The sequence below is a fragment of the Spermophilus citellus genome (assembly GCF_964194105.1).
Source record: "Spermophilus citellus genome assembly, chromosome: 3".
NCBI classification, from domain to species: Eukaryota; Metazoa; Chordata; class Mammalia; order Rodentia; family Sciuridae; genus Spermophilus; species Spermophilus citellus.
Window position 1 is genome coordinate 165658572 of NC_138184.1, and position 16871 is coordinate 165675442.

General features: G+C 32.2%; 1 protein-coding gene across 2 annotated transcripts in view; it reads left to right on the forward strand.

The window, feature by feature from the left end:
- SEMA3A (semaphorin 3A) overlaps positions 1-16871 on the forward strand; it is a 455178-nt gene that overhangs the window by 421953 nt on the left and 16354 nt on the right. For both annotated transcript variants that reach the window (XM_081286513.1, XM_081286512.1), the window contains 3 exons: positions 8450-8491; positions 13129-13286; positions 16780-16847. In XM_081286513.1, the coding sequence (XP_081142639.1) occupies positions 8450-8491; positions 13129-13286; positions 16780-16847 (268 nt within the window). The remainder of the gene's footprint in view (positions 1-8449; positions 8492-13128; positions 13287-16779; positions 16848-16871) is intronic.

The window sequence follows — 16871 nt, forward strand, 5'->3', positions numbered from 1 at the left end:
TAATTAGCTTGTCAATTAGAAAGCCAGACACTAGTCAAAATAAACCTTGAAACTTTCAGGGCTAGTTAAATCTAAAGAGGTAAAGGAATATATTCTTGGCTCATATTTTGTTTTCTCAATGATAAAATATATGATTTACATTTTATATTATTTATATAAGTTACCTCAATGAATAAACTCCTCCCCTTCTTAAAGTCTCTTCTTTCACACTTTGTGCTATAACAGTGATGATATGCAACTTGCGTGAACGCAAGGAGAAATACATTCAAGATGACAGAGTCATGAAGTCATTTTAATCACTTTTAGCTTATTCATGAATTGTTTTATCAGAATTTTATAAAGAAATTTGTTAACTAAAGGAAGTTTGATATTTTTATATCACTAGCAACAAATTTATTATAGATTTCTAGTTTACATACTTAGGGAATGTATAGATATTTGTATCTTTGTCCTGAGTCATAGAAGTCCAGGTAATTTTGTATAGGGTTGGGAAAATTAGGGTTGAAGCACAGGACATGGGGTGAGGGAAAGAGGAAAACCAAGGTAGTACTGTATGTATGTTATATGTGCAGTTCTTTCTAGAAAGCTAGCTGATAGGAATAGTTTAAATCTAGTACACTTTGATAGAATTATTTATGACATATGAAAAACAGATTCCTATACAAGATGATATTTCAGTTTTTTGATAAAAGAATAGAAGACACACATATTAAGATATTTATAATTGCAAAATAAACATGAACTGGAGGAAATTGGTGAACAGAAAAATGACAAAATATTGAACAATTCAACTGATCTCTTTAATTTCCAGGTGGCACATATGATTTATCTATAAAATAAAGGTGCTGGTTTAAAATTTCCATTTGACTCAATATTTGATGGAAAGCAAAGTATTCCCAACACTCTCTTAGCCTGTTATTTTTTTTTTTTTTTTACTAGTGTACTCCCATCAACAGGCTTTTTCTTATCATTCAGTAAGATTTTCAAAAGAGAATGAAGTAAAACATGGCAAGTGTTTTATATGTTAAATCAGTTAAATTATGATTAGCATTGAAACATATGCTTTGTAAATTGTGACATAAACATTTTTCAGTACTAGACTAACAATGTTCTAGTGGGAAAAGTTTAGGCCTCTCCGTCATATCTACATGACGATTCTATTGGGAACACTAAAACAATTCCACTGAGCTTTCCCATCAATAAACGAATGAGATCAACATGCACTTCATCAGGAGATTAGAATGAGAGACAGCATATTTAAAGTACCAAGGACAGTTACAGCACTGTGGACAAAATGCTATTGTTAATATTATTTTATTGTTTTCATTGAGCTAAACTGAAAGTAAGTGACATTTCCAATAACCTTTTCTACTAATCCATCTAACCTTCAAAATAAAAAAAAAATCATCAAAATTTTGATTTTTAAAATCAAGTACTTTAATCTAACTTTTTAAGTTAGGTATAAAGTGTTGACTTCTCATTTATCATGTCAGGTAAGTTTCCTCAGTGAACAAAAACATTGATACTTTAGCCTATAAATTTTAAAAAACATAATTACCCAAATGGATTGTGTTTCCACTGCAGAGTCCATTGAGATTTAGCAAATAAATTATGCACATTAAGAAGTGGATTTATAAACTGCCTTTTGTATTCATTGTTATTTCTCCAGAGCCTGAAATATATTTCTAATCAATGTTTGTAAATGAAAGAATGAAGCTGTATTGATACGAAAATGATATATGAGAAATTTAAGATTTTAAGGACCTTAGACCATCCTTAAAGTGAGGTTCCAGAGTACAAGGAAGTTAAACTAAAAACAGAAACAAATTATCCTGTTAATCTGGTCCCATATTATTATTCTCTGATCAAAAGAAACCTTAACCAATTTTATGTATTTGAAGGTTTATATTGCTACCACAGTTGCAAATAAAGGTATAGGAGACACTAAAATATATTAAGCATTTTTAAATTATTTCTGGAATCCTTTACTTGTATTAGACAGTCATAGTTCCTTTTCCAATTCCCCTTTAGTTGTTGTATGCCCTTAAAATAGAGTTAATTTATCAATTCAACAGCAAATAAATATTTATTGGTATCCATCCTGATCCTAGCACAATGCTAAACTGGGGGGTACAAAGATGAACACTATTAACATGGTCCCTGAGCTCATGCAGTTTACAGGCTTTTAAGTTTTATAACTCTTCATTTCAGTGATTGACTTTTTAATCTACATTGTATTTTGGAGAATTGTCTCAAGTGATGTCATGACATTTAAAAATACTATTCTTTATTCCTATTACTTATTATTTTCTGGGATTATATGAATCAAAGCATGCATAATTTTGCAATGATACTGTATTTTGGCTAAATTTTGTTTCTCATATCTCTGGGATTTTAAGTTTATATTACCTATATTATTTTGAATATTAATAAAATTTTCAACTTAAAAAGATTCTAATTTCAAGTGAACTGTTCAAATGACCAAACAGAGATGAGATGTTCGAAGCCAATGATCTTGCAAATACAATTATTAAATAATTGATTATAATTTATTAGTATTTTCTTGTTTCCAGAGAAATCTAAAATCATCTTTTTTTTTTAAAGAGAGAGAGAGAGAGAAGAGAGAAGAGAGAGAGAATTTTTTAATATTTATTTTTCAGTTTCCGGCTGACACAACATCTTCATTTTATTTTTATGTGGTGCTGAGGATCGAACCCAGTGGCCCGCGCATGCCAGGCGAGCATGCTACCGCTTGAGCCATATCCCCAACCCTACAATCATCTTATATTTGTGATAACTGATAGATTATTTGTTTAGCAGATATCTTAAGAAAATTCTTTGTCTCTAATAATTGAACATAAATAGATAATATTGTACTGCCATAGAAACAGTTGTTTAGCTGGGCTGGGGCTGTAGCTCAGCAGCAGAACGCTTGCTTAGCACTCTTGAGGCACTGGGTTTGACCCTTAGCACCACATAAAAATAAAACAAATAAAATAATGCCATTCTGTCCACCTACAACTACAAAACATAAAAATTTAAAAAAAGAGAAAGAGCTGTTTAGCTGTCCACAATTTTTTAAAGTCTGTTTGCAACCAGGAGCATATCTCCTTCCATAGAAAATGTCCTAGTTTTCTTCCACATTCTCTGCTATGCATGTTGTCATTATTATTACTTTGGCACTCAAGTAGACAAAACATATTTGGGCAGAGTTTAGAGAAATATTTACTTTCAACATTCTATTCTATCAGGCAAAGTTCATACATATATTGTGGTCTAGCAATTGGAATATTTCAATGTCAAACTTTGTTTAATTTTGCAGTGCAGGAAAAAAAAACACAACACATTAAAGGGATAGCCATGTAAAGTGAAACAAGCGGAGAAATTTCAGTTTCTATGTTTCATTTGAGTCTTGTGTCATTCCATTTAAAATGAAATATAGTAAAAGAAGGTTGATGTGAGCATTCTGATAGCATGACAAGATAAATAGACAAGGTACAGAGTGAGGGTCATGTTTATGCCTGATACACTTGGATTTACACACACACACACACACACACACACACACACACGCACATTTAATGTTAACCAACCAGTTAATTTTACCATATTACAGTTCCATGAAACCATGTTCATTATGTGTGCTTACTGGACTGAATAACCAAACCTCATACAAATTCTTGGAATAAAACCAGTACCGTGCCTACTGCCATCCTGAGACTGGTTTTAAGAAAACACCCCAACTAATCATAGAACATTCCAATGGTTTTTATTACATTCAAGATACCTTTATTCTGGGTGGAATCAAGTCCCATTCAGACTCTAGAAAGAAAAATAATCCTTGGTAATAAAAATTTCCATTTTAGAGTAAAAATTTTAACAAGTAATAAGAGGTGAAATAAAATTGGCATTTGTATAGGAGTCAAGAAATTACTGATTCACAATTAAGTATTTGAAATGGAATTAATGTAGTAAGACACCAACAAATTCTAAATATGATCTGCCATGATAAATATGAATTTAGATCATATTAACTACTCATTCTGAAAAAGCTAGTTAAAGTTAGCCTCAATTTCCTCTCATAATGAATATTCTGATTACAAAAACTTTTTAAAAAATTTTTTTATATTAAGCTTAATAGTAAATGTTAGCTATTGTGAACTAGTTATAGGTGTAAAATTCTTGAAATTGTCTTATCTGTACCTTATTTTAAAAAAAAAGTTCAGAAGAATCAAAAGCCAAACATACGATGAATTTTACTTATTTTTAAGTGTGGGATATTCTTTCCAATTCAGACCAAGAGAGTCTTATTTTTGAGGCAGTGAAGTGTCACATGGAATTGCAGAGCACATAGGACAATGGACTTTATTTATAGTCTTTTGACTGCAAAGGATTGCAAGGCAGTTACATCAATAACACATGCATTTTAAGCCCAATTTATGCAATATTCCATGAACAGCTGAGCAAACAAATGAAAGAGTTTAATTTTCATTCAAATGTAAAACATAATTGATGCTTTCCAAAACCTAGCCTATTAACTCATTCTAAAAGACTGTCCACGTGCTTAGCATCCAGTGAGCTATGTCAGAATCTCCTGGGATCAGCAGGTTGAAAAGCTTTGCAAGTGCAAAAGTTTAATAAGAATGAGATTAAAATATCTGGAAAAAATATGGTAAATTGTAGTCATAGAAAATCTTGAAATGATGCTAAGTTTTTAATTTCATTTTTACTTGAACACCAATTAAATTTGCAATTGAAACCAGTTTCATGAAAAAATGCTTATGAAGCTACATCTGTTTTAAATGGAAGTCATATTCACCAACAGCTATTTCTCAGAAAAAAAAATAGTTTATTTAAATGGATGTCATCTTAATGTATTGTCTATTGAAATTCAACCACAAGCAATATATAACACATATTATTCCAAATTGTAATTTATTTCCTGGTCTAAATAATAAATAATGTTCTATTAATTAAGGGATTCTAGGATCTTAATTTAAGAATGCTAAAACATAATATGGCACGAGTCTGGTGGGTGTTAGGGTTTGTTTCATGTTTTGCAATTTATATGTGAAATAATTCATTTTCATCTGCCTTATAGATGTTTGCCAATGAACATGAAACATATGAATATTAATCAGCTTCATTTTTGCAAAGAATTTAGACATAGCTAACTTTCACTTCAGTTACACTACTGTTAACTTTTCTCTGCCTAAGCATCATTTTCTTTGCACATTGACTGTAAAATTTCTTCCATGAAAACCTGCATGAAGTCAGTTGCTTATATAACCACAAAACTATTTTTCATGTGAAACTGTTGGAATAGAAGGAATTGCTATGCAAAGTTTTCCTAATTCTTCTAAATTTTCCATTTTGGTTCATTTATTCCAGTATGATACAAACTTAAATAATATCTTCAGCTTCATCTTTTAAATCAGAGTATTTGTGATGAATTTTCTCATACTTTTGTAATGTGATGCTACTGATTGCTAAAATCATATCTCCACATTGATAAAATTGGTAAGAATGATTGATAATTCCTAAGGAAAATTATTATATTTAATAGTTACTATTATTCATTTAAGTCATGAAAATGGAAGCTTAACAGGAATCTCTAAATTATTCTATTAAATTAATGAATATTGTAAATCATTTGTCTCATTTGCATCTTAGGCAGTTTATCCTAAAATTGTTCAGAAAATTTTGTTCTCAGTTCAGTCATCAAGTTTGATGTGGAGATTTGTAATTCTATAGTACATGGAGGTACTTAGCACCACTACATTTAATGTACTTGAAGAAAGAAGGTTAACATCCAAGGGAGAGTGGAAAGGAGTGGAAAACAGAGGGCGAACACTTTAGAGATAGTTGCAGCATGGGATGAAGACTGTGACAAGCGCTAACAGAAATAACCAATGAAGAATCCTAAGGCATATTGGAATTTAGTAGAAGTAGTAGTTGAGAAGAATTATCAATATTGCCCATCAAATAGAGAATTCCAATAATAACATTGCAATCCCGAAAGTGTTCCTTCAACAATACAGGGTTCATTGGTGATTTCTGCTTCTGAGGATAGTAGACTGCCTCTCCAGAGGAGGAACAGATTTAGAAGGTTGATAGGTGCATGACCGAAGTACAAGTAAAGACAGCAAGAATATACTACTTAGATTATTTTTAAAGAAACTCAAGCTAAGGTAGAAGAATCAAGGAAAGACATTTTATAAGATGGCTACCTTTATTTTATTTGCATCCAAATGATAAGAATATAGGGGAGTAAGTTGAAGAAATAAGTAGGGGAGAAAGGGGGAAATTGATAGAGAATCCATTCATTCATTCAACAAGTTTTTATTGAAAACTGTAAATATTAGGTGTAATTTTAGGTTCAAGGGGTATGGTAGCTAATCAGCCAAAATCCCTGTCTCAAATTGAGGGTACAATTAACAAGTGATAGAAGATGGCTGCTGCCCTCCTCATGTCCTGTCAGCCTTGACTCTAATTCCTGCTGCAAGTCTTTCACTTTCTGCTGCAGAACTTTACTGACAGAATGCCAAAATGTAAGCAAGATTTATACCTGGGTACATAGGAGATTTTGCACCTCTGCAAGGCTCCAATAAGTAATGAAATGAAAAATACTTTTCTTGGTACAAATCTCAATGGACAATTTTGTGAATCATCACCGACTACACTCAGATTTCCTCTCAATGGTAATTTCTACAACAAAACACTTTATTGACTTTTACATCTCCCTGTCAATCCTCAGCCCCACACTCTTGCTTTTACCTCAGACTTAGCTTTGGGATGGGATGAAATTGTGAGTTTTTCTAACCCACCCCAAAGCACAGTATGTGGTAAGCTCAAGAAGGAGGAATTGAGGATCCACAGGAAAATACACTCACACACATATGCATACATATATAGAGATAGTGATAAGAATTAAGGAGAAAAGCAAGACAAGGAGGTAGTGGTGGTGGTGGTGGTGGTGTGTGTGTGTTAGAGACAGAGAAAGAGACAGAGACAGAGATGAAAGAAGAGATTTGGTAAAACACCATTCATCAAATGAAATTATGAAGTCCTTTACATGTGTGAACTTATTAGTCTCTTCAAGAACCCTATGAGGAAAACACCACCATATTCATTTTTCTGAGAAAACTGAATTATGAAGAATTTACATTCCTGGCCAACATCACACTTCTGATCAGTCATGAGTCACAATTTGAGTCCATGCTGTTTGGTTTCAGTGTCCAACTCTATATATTTTCTTTTGGGATTAGCTTCAGTTACCTCACACAATGAGGCCTTTTAAGATCATCCTTTCCAACTAAGTAACTTTCTCATCAGTCACTTCTGAAACCCAGAAGCATGTTCCTCTTCCCATTGTGTTAGTCCTTGAAGCAGATATGATAGAAGGTATGTTCAATGAGAGTGAGTCTAGAAATACAAGGTTATATGTTCAACCTGAACATACAACCTTTTGGTGCTATGTGCATCAAGGAACAGGATTTGTTTGTACAAGTATATACATTCACAATAAATTCCAGTTAGAACACTTAACAAGTGCATTGATAATTGTTAGTTTCCTTGTTATTACTTATGTTGCTCTTTGTTAGCCTGTTGATAGGCATTAAGGAGATTATATTCTGTGGCAAAGACCTGAAGTATAGGTCTTTGCACATTAAACAGACATTTTAATAATAATAAAGTCATGTCATTTCAACTGAGCTCTTGCAGTCCTTGACAGCTGGAACCCTGCCTGGTATTTATTGTCAGCTTTCATTGGTGCTGTTAGGAGCCAACCTAGCACATTCAGCCAAGCTATACTGTTCTCCAGTTGAACATAAAATTTTCACAGAAGACCACTGTCAGAAAGGGCCAATTTGAAGTGATGAATTAAGATAGAAGCAAGACCATTCTGTAATCATGTCTGAACACAGACCAAGACATGATGAACATTATCTAAACCACAAAAATAACCAAATATCCCTCATTTTGCCTAACACAAGTAAACCAGTAATAGCTTTAGCCTTGTTCTGTTCTCTCCTTCAAAATGACTTATGAATATACCTAACCATAGAATTACCCCCACTTTTAGACAGTGACCAAAGTCAAGCAAAGCCCTATTTTTTAAAACCCTTCCCCAATCACCTAACACAAACCCATATAAAAAGTCCTTTCCATTTTCTTTCTTACTGCAAAGAGCAGTAAACCCAACTTGGTCAACTGCAGGTATGTTGCTCATGACCTTTAACTGAACTGAATGATATTGACATAATTTTACTGTCTATTCCACATATTTGACATTTACCTATGTAGTTTCTTTCATGGCTCTTATTTCCCAATTATATTGCTCCTTGTGAGAACCAAAGTTATATCTCTGAAACCTTATGTATTGATGCCTTGTGTTGATTAATGACTGACTTTTCTAATTGACCATTTTAAATTTTTTCTTCTTTAGGAACCAACTACTATTTCAGCAATGGAGCTTTCCACTAAGCAGGTAAGTCATAATGTATTACCATCAACATTATATTTTGTTAAGTTTGTATTTAAAATGTATAGATTTCTCTATTGTCATCAAATTTTATAGATTGATTAACAATTTTATAAGGAGCCACGAGCAAAGAAATACTATTCCTAAAAATAATTTAGTAGAATGAAAATTAAAGGTTGTTTTCATTGTCCTTATGTTTTTGACCAGTCTCATCTGTGTCTTAAAATGTATTTCCTGAATCATTATTTGTTATAAATGTTGAAATATACCAATTCTTCATTGTCATTAAAATATAATTTACATAATATTCAGTAATGATTCTCATTTTTATGAATATATACATACTTTAAAAGTAATATGAGTAGATATTTCAGAATAATGTTTACAACTTAATTTTATTTTGAAAATGCAAACAAAATGTACTTTATAGGCTAACAAAATTAAGCACTGGCTATACATTTTTGGCGGATCTTTTCCTTTTTACTAGGATCGTGTGCTCCAGAAAATAAAATGTGACTTTAAATTTGGCTAAACAGAAAAATTGTCACTACCAAATGACAAATTCTAAAACTGCATGAATTCAAAGGTTAAGGGCAGCATGTTAATAGTGTTTCCATTCATATCAAATGAATGTTCTGGCAAGATACTTAAGAAAAGCAAAAGACTTCTAAATACTAAATGATATGAACAGCACAAGTATAGGTTTAACTTCTAATTATCTTTTCCTCATAAATGTTACCAGTGTTTAATTCAGTACATTAATGATAAATTTACAAAAGGTTTGGATACTAAGTTGAAATTAATTATTAAATAAGTAAGCAGAAAAAGCCAGAGTGAAATAAGAAGCCCCTTACTATAGTAAAAACATGCATGAAAATGTAAATTATGAGAATCACTTGGTTAATATGAAATAAATACATAGAATATGATTTGCTCCAATTCAGCACACAGTACTTAGCCCAGCTCATTCTCTGTTCCCTCCCCCGTTCTCTTTTCTCTAACAATAATTCTGCTATTTACTTACACTTTTTTTCTAAATTAATGTCTTCTGGAAATACATAATGGTGAGATTCATTGTACTATATTCAAATATGTACCGAAAAATTAGGTCAGATTCATTCCACTCTTTCTCCCTTATGTTCTCCCTACTCCTTCCCTTGGCTAATCTTATTTCTAAGTCTTTATCCCTTGAATAAAACACTAAATTACTGAGCCAATGAAATTCAGTGTATGTCCTTTCCACATAGACATATCAAAATAGATTGATAATCTCCAAGGTATTTGAAACAACCCAGAGTGCAGATATTATTGACCTGATACTGTTATCTCACACTTCATAAGTATGTGTTCACCTGTTCTTGTAATCTAAAAATTGTCACATGTTGGCAAGGAAATCTGGGGATTTCCAGGATGGAAGCTAGACTGGGATCCTCTTTCCTGTAATGATTTTTAAAACTATTTTTTTATGGCAGTGAATCCTAACTACATTACCTCAACATCTAGCTTTGTAAAATACTCCTTTCTGTTTTAAATTTGTTAAAACTATCTAAAAGAGTGCAAACCAATGCAGTATTTTACCAGCAAACCAAAAACATCAGAATTTAAAATATCATGAGAGAAGAAAGTGTCCCTGACATACATTTTTCATTTCTGGAAGGAAGTTTGATTTCATTCAGCCCTGACTTGATTTCATACATTCTTGCAGGCATTCTTAAAATAAGGCAGTTGTTTCAAGAGTGACAAGTAGTGTTATCACTAATTTTCTGGATAAACGGGCTCACGTCCTGCCTATGGCCCACAACTTGTTAAGGAGGATAGTGAAACGCCTGTGGAGATGTTAAATTGGGCAGAAAAAGCACATCAGTTTCCTTGCTAGTGACTGGATTGTGTTCAGTGAGGCCTGCAAGCCTCCCCTATATTTCATTTGGATAGCATAATTATTTTAGTAGATCATTAATAATCCTGAATAATTATGACAAAATAAAAATGACAGTTGCATTTAACTTTTGGCATTTAATCACACTTTAGATTTTCAACACAATAACTTCAGTGGTCAGTGTGTAAATATACTACAATGTATTCTTCCCATACATTATTTCTGTTTTTCTTCTAAAGGGATATGACATTTAGATATTTTATTTAGATAATTATTTTCCTACTCAAATGTCATACATCTATATGTATTTATTTTGCTTATGTTTCTTAAAAGTTATTGGACAGAGATCGTTTGATTGTCTGACCAATTTGGTTAGTAGAATTTTAAAATAGTCATGATCACAATATGTGAATTAGCTTGTCTGTATTCACTGTTGCCAACCATGATTCTGTTGGACTTTGCTACAACACTCTTAAGTAATTCCATTGTTTGTTTAAATATTCATTTATTTTTAAATCACATTTAAATTTCTTTGATTCCATTGACTCTAAATTCATTTTAAAAGGATAAGGAGGCTACTGGAAAAAGAAATAAAGGGTAAGAGGGTAAAGATACTATTTGCCATTTCCTCCCAGGGATTTCACCATCATTTCTTAATTTGTCCTGGGTTTTAGTATCATTCAATATAATACTAAAATTGAATGTAAGAATAAAGTTGAATTATAATACAAAGTTGAGCAGATAGTAATACATATGATATTTTTTATGTTTTCTGTTTAGTGGAATCAAATAGCAATATTTACCAGAATAAATGCTTCCACAGTTGTGTCAGCATTTCATAGTCAGCATTTCATCACTGTGGCAGAATACCTGAGAAAAGACACTAACAGGAGCAGATATTTATTTCCTCAGCTTCAGAGGTTTCAGTCCATAGTACCTGATTCCCATCACTGTGGTGACGCAGAGAGAGTGGGAACAGAGCTGTTTACCTCATGACAACCAGGAAGTTCCCCCACCCACCCACAAACACACAGTGTAGGGGTCCTGGGGAGAAGGGACCAGGACCAAGATATACCCCTCCTGAGCAAGACCCCAGTGACCTCCCCAACCAGGCCCCACCTCCTATAGTTTCTGCCACTTCTAATAATGCTGTCAATTTATGAATCCATCAGAGGATTAAGCGGCTTATGAGGTCAGAGCCCTCTTGACCTAATCACCTTCCCAAAGCCCTCCCTCTGAACATGCTACATTGGGCACCCAACCTTCCAACATATGAGGCTTTGGGGGACATTCCAGATCCAAACCATAACTGTTGAATTGTATTACTTTTTCCCTCTTATTTTCCTTTCTTATCTCAAGATATAAGTATGTTGTTTAGATTTTAGCACTGAAATATTTTCTACATAAACATTCCTTATAACTTTACTGATTTCTTAAATTATAATAGTACTTCACTCTGCATTCAATTTATCTGTTTATTTATATATATTGTCCATAAATGAAAGTCTTTGGAAGTACAGTTTTAATTGTGTTCATTTATGACTATTAGATACTTTCTAATGTTAAAAGAGAACACCATTGTTCAAAGTGTGACTTTTCTGAATCTTATTGTTCATCTCCATACTGGAGAAATTAAGATAAAATTTTGAAGTCTTTTGCCTGTGATTTACTACATGTTTTAGCAATTAGATAACTTTTATTTAAGGTTTGCTACAATCAATCAATCCTCTAGTGCAAGGAAAAAAGAGCCATGGTACTAATTAAAGTACATGTTGGATAAATTACAAAATAATTTTATTTTTGTTTCATTTTGTGTTTATATAAGTTTGCAGCTGATATGTTACATTCACTCAACTTTTTTCAAGGCATTTTTAAAGTTGTTCTGAAATCTTGAAATAGTAGCTGCTAGAATTTTGGGGTTTTTTACTTGTCCCTATTCTGCCTCATTCAATAAATCCATTTTCATTGAAGATGATAGTGTTGTGAAATGTCATCTGGATGCTCACTTTAAATATCTGTGAAACATGCTTATTTTACAGATAAGGAAGGTAATTCCTACAAAAATTATGTGAATGTTCCATGATCACACAGAGTCAACAAGGCTAGACTGAGCACCTGGGCTCTTCAATGCCCAATTCAGTGCTTTTAGTTTGGTAGATTGCATCAGAGTTCACTCTCTTCCCCTTTGATGATCTTTTGAATGGAAAGTGATTTAGTAGTGCTGCTTAAAATAATCTTCTTTGAGGCAGTGCAAAAGCAAGACAGTTGAGTCCAAAGTTCTTTTCAAATGTAAATACCTAAACATCTCCCTTTCCCTCTCATAGGAGGAAATGGTGCATCACAGGTGATGTAATAGGGCACCCAGGAGTCAGAATCAGATGTCTGCCTCCAGCTCATCTGGAGCACATAGCCAAAGAGATAATTTGGTCAAACAAAAGTATAAACTGGAAGGGAAAAGAAAAAAAAGGTTAAGGATAAAAACTCAGTGTTTGAACATCATTTTGCTTGGTGTACTGATAACTTTATCTTTCTTTTATATTTAGAAAAACACCTGTTTCAATCAAATACTTAAAATTTGCTCTTGCTCCATTTTAAACTCTCCTGTTATCTGCTAAGCCTTCAAAGAAACTATTAACAGTGTGGTTTGTTTTTATACCTAGAGATATCATTTATTGTTGTTAAGTGTTGATGATGTCAATAAATAAACTTTCTATTAAGAAAAAGGAGGTTTGAAAATCAAAGTAGTTTTGGTAAACTCTTTTCACAGCAACAGCTATATGTTGGTTCCACTGCTGGGGTGGCCCAACTCCCTCTGCACCGATGTGATATTTATGGGAAAGCTTGTGCGGAGTGCTGCCTGGCTCGAGACCCGTACTGTGCCTGGGATGGTTCCTCATGCTCTCGCTATTTTCCTACTGCAAAGAGGTAGGAATGAAAAATAAAATGTTTGCAAGTTTCCTTGTTTGATTCCATTTCTAGAAGAGCTTTCTTAAAATAAGAATACCACCTTCTTCTGATGAATAAAAGAGGTTTGGGCTGGAACTGGGTTTGCTTCTTTCCATTTTTTTTTTTTAAATTTTTTCCCCTTTCCTTAAAATAGTGAAAACATTCAGAAAAAAAATGTGTAGTAGGAAAGTTGGGTACTAAATGCAATGGAACAACTGGCTTTTTTAAATGACTGGGGAAAGTTTAGGACAGTACAATACTTTTCCTAAATTTTTACAGTTGGAAATTATAATTTTGCAATTTTATTTTACACAGTGGGAAATTTAGGATCAAAGTCACAGAAAGTTATGAACAGGATCTAGAACAGGCCTTGTGTCTTTGAGCAAGAGGCTTTTTTGTTCAACTAAATTTATTTCTTTTATTCTCCTTAGAAACATTCTATTCTGTTTTTACATTTTAATAAGATAATTTATTTCCCTGGATGGACAGAAAATTCTTACAGAAAGAAATTCATTTACCTTTGGAGTCTTAGGTAGAACACCAGGACTCAATCATTAAAAAATCAAGGCTAATTTTTTTTCTAATAATAGAAAAAGTCATATTTGTATGTGGTGTGGTATAAGTGTTGATTAACTAGCATTCAGCATATCTCTTTATTTAACTCAAGGAAATCTAAATGCCTCTGTATTATTATTGTATCATGTTGTAGTTACAGAGTTAAAACTTTAAATATAAAACTATAATAAAACAACCATCTATCTGTCTGTATATATGTAGTGTGTATATATATATATATATATATATATATATATATATACACACATACAGATATAGTATATATATTATAAATGATATATATTCTTAATGATACTTGGAAGTATTTGAGGGGGGCATGCTTGAACTTGAATGTTACTAAGATATACTTAGAGAGTTATCTACAATACTACATTAAGTTGATACATAACTGTGAGTTACTGCATACAAGATCGAATGCATTAGGAACAGACATTGGATCTTTAAAAACAGTTTTATTTCCAGGAAATGTGATTTTACTACAGAGAACTCATAGACAAATCCTAGAAGTTGTTGACAAATCGGTTTACTTATACTTTGAAAAATAAAAACACTTTCTTCATTTGACAAAAAGCCACTTCAGTACATCCTCTGCAATTCACTGATGGTTACCTTTCTCTATTGATATCTACTGCTTATGAAACAAGCAATGATAGATGAAAGTAATATACAGCAGCTTGTTAATATGGACCTAATGATTGATGGCACATCAACCTTTTGAAACATGAAACAGCAACCAGTGTCACCAAGTTACTGCATTTTAGAAGCAATATAATTTGTTTTGTTTATTTTTAAATTATAGCTAAAGTTTCAAATAAGCTATGAACATGATTTTTTTCCATAGCTAGTAAGATAAGTTCTGCAACCTTTGAGTCATTTTAAATGTGTGGGAAAAATGTTAGGAAAAGGAAAAGGCCCCCATGTTGCATAAAATTTTTTATTCCAAATTTAGGTAGCATTGACTGAGTGTTAAATCATCTACAACCTAAGTCTTTCATATAATTGTATGGATTAGAACACAGTATCATGTTAACCCTATAAGCAAATATAGTAATAACTCAGAATGGATTAAAAAATGCAAATATCTTAAGCCTTCAATATTCAAAATTGAGCTGATGATATATTTGTATTATATTAGTATCTATATTGATTTTGTTGGAATTTTAAATTTAAAAAAGGCTTAGAGTGAAAATAATATACACTGATGGAATGTACCAAGGGTAGTTAAAATAAATAACAACATGCTGTCTTTACAGTAATAATAATAAATTATTTAAAATTAGAATGATTTTTTTTTCTTAAAAACATTTAGCTCTAGGAGACTTTTATGTTAAAAAAATGTGAGATTTATGTTTGAACTGCAAATGAATATTGCTTCCTTTCCAAGTGAATGTGAATAACGTTGCTTAATTTAGTAATAATCCATTTGAATTTTAAGCTTTTCTTAATAAGGAAGGGGAAAAAAAGAAAACCATAACCACTTCTATACTAACTTAAAACCTGTGCATTATATATTTGGAAGTGTTTATTTTATACTTACACTTCAGGATCCAAGGAATTCTTATTAACACTATTTTGTTATGCCTTACAGATTTTACTTAATCCAATTTCATGGGTCTGACACTACATGTCTTTGAAAAGGATGTTTAGAGGCCTTACAACTTATATATTCTTTGTGATGGCATTTTTCAAAAAGTTAAATGGCAGTGAAAAATGCCTTCCCAAATGCTTTTTGATTCATGTTTCACAAGTTCTCTTGGCTCAATTTTGAAATGTGCAACATCTGTTTGATAGTCTCACTAATTCTACAAATAGAAATCTATAAATACTTTAGACTTCTAAATTTATGAATACAGTAACAAATTCCATATTTGCAATTCTCAATGGTCTTTGTGAAAGCTTTTTTCAGGGATGATAACTAATTTGCAGCCAGACAATACCCGTTAAAATAGCTGCAGAAAATAGTCAAGTGTGCCCAATCTTTTCAATCTGTTCCCCACCACTGTTCTCCATACTTAGTCTGTTCTTCAAACTTCCCATCTTTCTCTGTAGTAATAGCTCAAGGCCCCTCCTTCTTTCCACCCACTAGCAAAGTATAGAGAAAGGATGCCCAGACTGTTTGGAACCTGAAATGCAATTTGAGCCATAGAGTATAAAAAATTAATTTTGATGTTTAAAAACAAATTTGGTTTTTCCCTTAGAAATTAAGTTCACCTCTCCTTTCTCACTTACTCTGGCAAAGGAGGTCTTGCCCTTAAGTTCTACATTTATTTTTGCCTTTTTCATTTTATTCACATTGCTGGTCAGTTGGTTTGCAATCATAACCATAAGATAATTAAATAAACCATTTTTTAAATGTGAACAAAATAACCTAAAAAACTAACTTCAAAAATAATTCCTAGGCTTAATATTTTAAAATTTCAAATATGTCTATTTAAGCAACTTTGTATAAGCATTAAGAAAAAGATACCATTCAGGGGAATTCTAATTTTCAACCTCACTCCCACATTAATGATCAGAGTTTCATTCTGTTTCCTGAAATAATGGGTTGCGATTCCAAATTTTGTGGAATATTCCCCCCTTCAATTTTTTAGATATTTGACTGTTATTAATACCTGTTATCAAAGAGCCATAAATTCTTTGTTGTAGATAGTTCAAAAGGTACCTAATACCATGTTGGTATATTTGTCTTCTTTTTCCCACTTTGAAGTTTCTGGTCTTGGAGACTTCTCTTTTTAGAGAACTGATTTTTAAAAATTTTGTTTGGATGTAAATACATCTCTTCTTATAAGTTCCTGGAGTGTTTTATGCGGATTTTGTTTCTTCTTCATTCTTATGACAAATTCCTAAGAGGGTAAAGTAGATATACAATAATACATTTTAAATGTAATTGTTCTAGACGCACAAGACGACAAGATATAAGAAATGGAGACCCACTGACTCACTGTTCAGACTTACAACACCATGGTAAGTCATCTTTTTTAACTTTAA